We start from the raw sequence: 6,151 nt of genomic DNA on the forward strand, positions 1-6,151 counted from the left end.
ATTATTATGAAGTTTAGTGTACCAAAAGAAATTAGTAAAAAAAAGTCAGCCAGTGTTACATTTTTTAAAATAAATTTCTGTTGTCAAAAAAGATATAGCAATTCACAGGATAAAAAGACCTGATTTTTCAGAAAGCTAATGGTTTCTGATGACCAGTACAAGATGTCTTAAAAAGATATGACTTTCAGAAAGCACTATGCATCTGCACTGCAGATTCTGCTCCTTCTCTCTCTCTTCTATTTGCACACAAAGTTGGTTTTTTAAATTACTTCATTCGCTGTAATGTTTTAAGTCTCAGAAACACATTTCAATTCAGAGAAATCTGAATTAAATTGTTTCTCATGATCAGTCACCTTGAGCAAGTTTGCTGATCCCATCCACATTTTAGTTATGCACACTCAACAAAACAAGTCATAGGGCAAGGACTGTGTACATATAAATAAGCCATTCCTAACAAGGAACACTGAAACAACCCCCAAATAAATAATTCTTAACTTCCGGGACCAATGTAGAATTACCCACCCTTGTTATCTACAGTAAGCAATCATTCTACATGCCTGCTAATATTTCAGCTATTAATTTCTTAATAATTTGATAAATGAATGTATCAGGGTAAGAGACATTTTATATTTTTAAAGCTAAATGTCAAAACCAGAAATCATGTAGTATATTTTTACAGGTATAACCCACATCTCAGAAAAAGTATAATCCCCTTTGAAAATGAGTCCTCATATAACCAGAGGCAGGAGGAAATCAGGGAAGTGGTGGTCACCAAAGGAGAGGAAGATGACTATGGGCTCTGAAGTTACACTACCTGCTGCTAAGCTGCAGGAGGTGGGGGGATAGGGGGAATGAAAACCCAGATATGCTGAAACATACGCTGATACATATGTGAAAATACAGTATGCTGGATAATTCAGGAGGCCACAAACAAGTAAAATGTTTTCCAGTTCTGCATAGAGTGAGACTGGGATCTACGCACTGACACAGTTGAAGTATTTTCCACTACAAATGGTTAAGACAACCATAGCTCTAGCTCTCCACGTGCTTGCATGAGATTTATTTAGTAACTGTGTCTGCAGTACGCTAATTTATTACATTGGCACTGTTCCTGAAGGAAAGGTATCCACACCACAAGCAGCACTGTTAACACTGAAGCACAACCCTCTTTAGTCTTCACAGAGAGACTATGGAAACTGCACGTGCCCTGCAGTCACTAAAAGTGAGCTTTTCCCTATTATGGCTTAGGCACAGTGGCAAGGAAACTTTGATTGCTCTTGGAAAACCTATTAAGAGGCTAAACAGAGGAATCCAATTCCAGTGAAGTGAATCTGTCATTTTCTACCATTACTTAATTCACTTCAGAAAGCAAAGTAACACTGATGAAGAGGCACAACCACTCACTTCAGCATGCACCTGGATGTGAACCAAACATGTCACTGGAAATGTCAAACTCCTGGGGAACACACTGAGATAGAACTGGGGGCAGGCGGGGGCTTAACACAGCGTGGAGGGGACTGGACAAGTTCCCTGGCCTTTTCTGTGCCAAGCTGGAGCCACAGACTAGCACCAACCAATCCAAAGTTCACTTGCCAAATGTTAATATTGAGTAAGATTGCCTTCCAAGTCAAAACTGGAAGAGGATAGAAAGCTCAGGGGGTTGCCAAGCTTGATGTTTAAATTACTCTATGTGACATGAAAACAGCTTTTCTACAATAGATACATATATGGATGCAACACATGCAGCATCCAAGACTGAGGCATTCAGTATGAGCAGACCCCACTTTGGATTTTTATTTGAAGCAGGAAGATGCCTGTCACCCAACTGTGCATTCAACAATTAAACTGTCTTCATCTCCAAGAGTCTCCTTGGATGCAAGTCAATGACAACATTAGCAACTGCAGGACAGATCATGTAACAGAGACCTTTGTTAGATCAAAGTAACTGTTTTGTGGCTTTATATTCAGGGAATTCACATGTCAGTAATACCTTCAAACTAACATCAGTCCAATAGATTCTGTTATCAGAGACATCAAAATCCAGAGCAGATGCTTCCTTGACTCCAGTAAGAGGAATAGCAACATCGTTATTATTGGTTTCAAGGGAAATCCTATGAATTGCTGCTCTGCTTGTGAAAACTAAGAAGGCTTCAGGAATGATGCAAGTCTTCATGTCACTCAAGAGCTCAAGGCCAATGGGACAGGCACACCTGGTCTCCTGGGGTGTAAAGAAACACAGATGGCTGCAGCCTCCGTTGTTCTCTGCACAGGAATTAGTTCCTTAAAAAAAAACCAAAACAAAACAGATATTGGTACATTGTGGAGGTAGGGGGGAAAAGGGAAGGGGGGAGGCTGAGCAGAAACAGAGTGTAATTATAATTTTTCAAAATAAGTTCACACTATGGGTTGTCAACAGGGAATTCTAAAAAAAAAAAACATTCAAAACTGTTTCTTTCCTTCTACCCAAGGATTAGGAAGCTGATCCTATCCCTCCTATAGTACAAATAACAGCTACAAACATATCCTTCTAGTTTCCCCAAAGATTAAATTCCTTCACTGAAGGCAGGTAATTACATACATGTTCAGCTTGGTTATTTTTGGCCAAGTACCCCATCTTTGTATCTCTTTAAAACCACCAGTTTTGCAAATGTTCAATAATACAAAACCGTGAGAAAAGAGGTGGATAACTGCAGTTCTTTCCTAGTTGTTTCATTTAAAGCTGAGAAGATTCATTAGCAGAAGCAGTTCCAACAAGATCACCACAATCTCACACTTACTTTTTTGTGTGAACAACCATGATCAGATGGGGAGGGAATGTGGAGGGGACAGTAAGGACCAAAAGATAAATGAGTGCCTTTCTCCATCTGCTGGAACCAAGGATTTAGGTATTTAAAGACTGTTACCACAAAAAACAGTCTCCCAAGATCAGTCTCAGCCAGGTTTCTTTTAATTTTCCCTTTTTAGGGCATACATATTTCAGACTGATGCCGCAACTTGCAGCTTGAGGACTTGATTATCCTTTAAGTAAAGCTTCCTAAAAGGCTGGAAATCCATGTACTGGCAGGGTGTAATTTGACAACCTACTTTATGTGATTCTGTTGCAACTATTCTCAGTAATTTTAATAGCTGACCAACGAATCCATTTACTGCTATGGCCAGACTCCAACGTTCCAGGTCCTAGACAGAGCTGTGGTGAACACGCACCTCTCATGAGTTACTACTGAAGCCAGGAGGTCCTGTGACATACTCGTCTGCAGAATGCTAGCAGAAGACCTGAAACACTGGCTGCACCTTTCAGCAGATGCAGTGGAAGAACATGGAGCTCCAGCTGCTGATCCCATGCTAAGGGCAAGATTTAATTGTTAAGATTTAAGTACGATTTAGGTGTTAAAGTTAATACCTAAGTGCCACGTGCTTTGAGGCAATGTTGTAATGGCCACTAACTCTGCCTATACCACCCGACATAGTAAAAAGCATTCTGCTAACTGGGATTCTGAACATCACTGGGACTTTGTATTGGAAGAAAAGAGCAACAGAAAATGGAGCAGTTCTGTGAGCACCAGAAGTAATGATTTCTATAGATTGGAGGCAGGAATAAAATTATCCTCACAAAAATTCAAAGAGTATAGTGGAAGCTGTGCAAGACTTATGTCAACTGTCACTAAAAACTGGAAGCCCATACTTCTTTTGCAACACTGTATTTTCCCAACTTTACAAACAATAGGTGCAGTATTCCTTTAAAATGATACAAACATATGAGACCACAGTTATTCTCATTACAAGCGATCAACAGTTACTTAATGAAAGCAAGCCCATCTAGAAACTACTATAGATCCATCCTGTGATTGCTCATGCTTACCAAACACTTTGGTAACACTTGTTGCTTTAAGGCCCATTAAATCTGGCAGCTGATCAATAATGATGTCTCTGCTAGCCTTTATCTTGTGAACTCTTTCAATGCTTCGTCTCTGCCAGTCAGTCCAGTATATGTAATCTCCCAGCAGCGTGAACCCAAATATATGTGGAAGCTTATCTTCTAGGAGGGTTTTCCTCATTGTTCCATCAACATTTATGACCTGTGGGATGCATAAGAAAAAGGAAAAAATAATCTTTTTTAATGCGGGTACAATTAAAATGGCAATATCAATCATATTTTGACAACTCCTCAATTTTTACGCAAGAACCTCCTGAAATTCACAGCATGCTTCTTTCAAAAGAACGTACCTTTGACATGAGGAAAAATTTCTTTACTGAAAGAGTGGTTAAACATTGGAAGAGGCTGCCCAGGGAAGTGGTTGAGTCACCATCCCTGGAAGTTTAAAAGGCGTGTAGATGAGGCGCTTAGGGACATGGTTTAGTGGGCACAGTGGTGTTGGGTTGACGGTTGGACTCAATGATCTTAGAGGTCTTTTCCAACCTTAATGATTCTATGATTCTACCTCTAGGTTTGCTGAAAGAAAACTATACTGGAATGACAAGACTGAAAGTGGCTTATCTCACCCCTTCTCCATTGAAAAAAGCAAGCAACATGAATTTAACTTGCATCAGTTCAAACCTGCAAAGACCACCGCAAAGGGAGTGGTTTTTGGGACAGGAGTGAGGTTCAGGAGATTTTTAATCTCCATTCATGTCTTGGTATCACTACTGAACTCTCTCCCCAGAAACAAGGGATTGCTGGAGTGACCTTCAGCACTCAATCACGGGGAACAGAGGCCATCAGAATTCTTTCAGGGCACAAGGCCATGTAGAATCTGCACTTTCTGAAATTTCAGTTTTTTACCATGAAAGAATTAAGTTTTTCTCACTCTTGTGGTAAGCAAGATCTTTAAGATGTGGAATAAGTATTGACTTATATAAATCTGTATTTCTAAAACTGCAGAGAAAGCAAAATAGTATTGGAGATGGGATAAGCCCCACAGATATATATATGCTATTGGTTAATTACTACAATGACCTTGTGCTACCCCACTTTGCTTGGCATAAGGAAAGAGATTCATATAGACTGACGCTGATCAATAATCATTGGGCAAGACAGGAAATTAAAATGTGCACATAAAATTCCCAAGGCCATACACCTAAAGTCTCCTCCATCTACTACACAATCTGCAATAATCTTTTCAATCATCCAGACATCTCTTATCCATGGAAAAGACTGTATATTTATAAGACCCAGGCAAAATATTTATCTGACAAATCCCCAGATTCCTCCCCATCCTACTTTTTGCAATTGGTAGCTGCAATGTAACTACAATATTTTTAAGATCCTACTTGAAAATTTATACTGTGAGCAGCATCAAGTTCAGTATCATATTAAAACCAAAACAAAAGACCGTAACTTAAGACAATTTATTTTCCAACGTGATTCAATCAAATCTCCATTTGTTGCTAGAAATGCTTCACAGGTGGACAACTGCTGTGCTTTAATTTAGGCTACCATGGCTTGTGATTGAGGCTATATATAAATAGTCCCCTCTTTACTATTATTTGGAAATTACTTGTTTATTCAGACTCAAAATACTAAACCTGTACCTTGTAGGTGATTAAGTTGCCTTCACCGTGCAACGCTTCTATTTTCTCGTGATTTAAAGACAGCTATGGTCACTTCAACACTGTATTCTCCTGACTTTTAAATTGCTAAGTGTTTAAGCAATATTTTTTTCTTATTAAAAAATGTCTATAACTTAAATGCAATGTAATATTAAACCATTAAATGCCTAACGATGTTGTGGGCAGTCAAAAATCAACCATCAGTTTTACCACAGTTTAATACAGATATTATAAAACAGTAAGTTGTAAGGCTCTGTCCATACATGGTAAGCAGCAGAAGCACCTACAATTTCTTTTTTTAACATGACCAATGACAGTCACCACATCTTACTAAATTAGCATGTGAATTTCAGTACGTTCACGCACACCCATGGTAGACATCCAAATAAATTAAAGAATGAAACTTTGAAACCTTATAATACTTTACAAATTTGTGAAAACAACATGCATTTCTTCCATGATGCAGTTAATTTGGGCACAACATTTCCCCTTTAGAGTAAAATAAGATGTGGTCACCAATTTTACTATATAAATTTTATCTGAAAAAAATTGTTAAATGCTAGCACACTGTATTGTGTTTGCATGGCAAGGTTGGGGGGGGGGA

The 6,151-nt window shown here is 38.7% G+C and overlaps 1 protein-coding gene across 1 annotated transcript in view; it reads right to left on the reverse strand.

Annotated features, from left to right (window-relative positions):
* LRP5 (LDL receptor related protein 5) overlaps positions 1-6,151 on the reverse strand; it is a 128,441-nt gene that overhangs the window by 35,835 nt on the left and 86,455 nt on the right. Inside the window, exons 7-8 of the mRNA XM_009275996.2 lie at positions 3,860-4,076; positions 1,991-2,280 (exon numbers count right to left, since the gene is read on the reverse strand). Of these exons, the coding sequence (XP_009274271.1) occupies positions 1,991-2,280; positions 3,860-4,076 (507 nt within the window). The remainder of the gene's footprint in view (positions 1-1,990; positions 2,281-3,859; positions 4,077-6,151) is intronic.

Source organism: Aptenodytes forsteri, unplaced genomic scaffold (assembly GCF_000699145.1).
Source record: "Aptenodytes forsteri isolate BGI_AS27 unplaced genomic scaffold, ASM69914v1 Scaffold17, whole genome shotgun sequence".
Lineage (NCBI taxonomy): Eukaryota > Metazoa > Chordata > Aves > Sphenisciformes > Spheniscidae > Aptenodytes > Aptenodytes forsteri.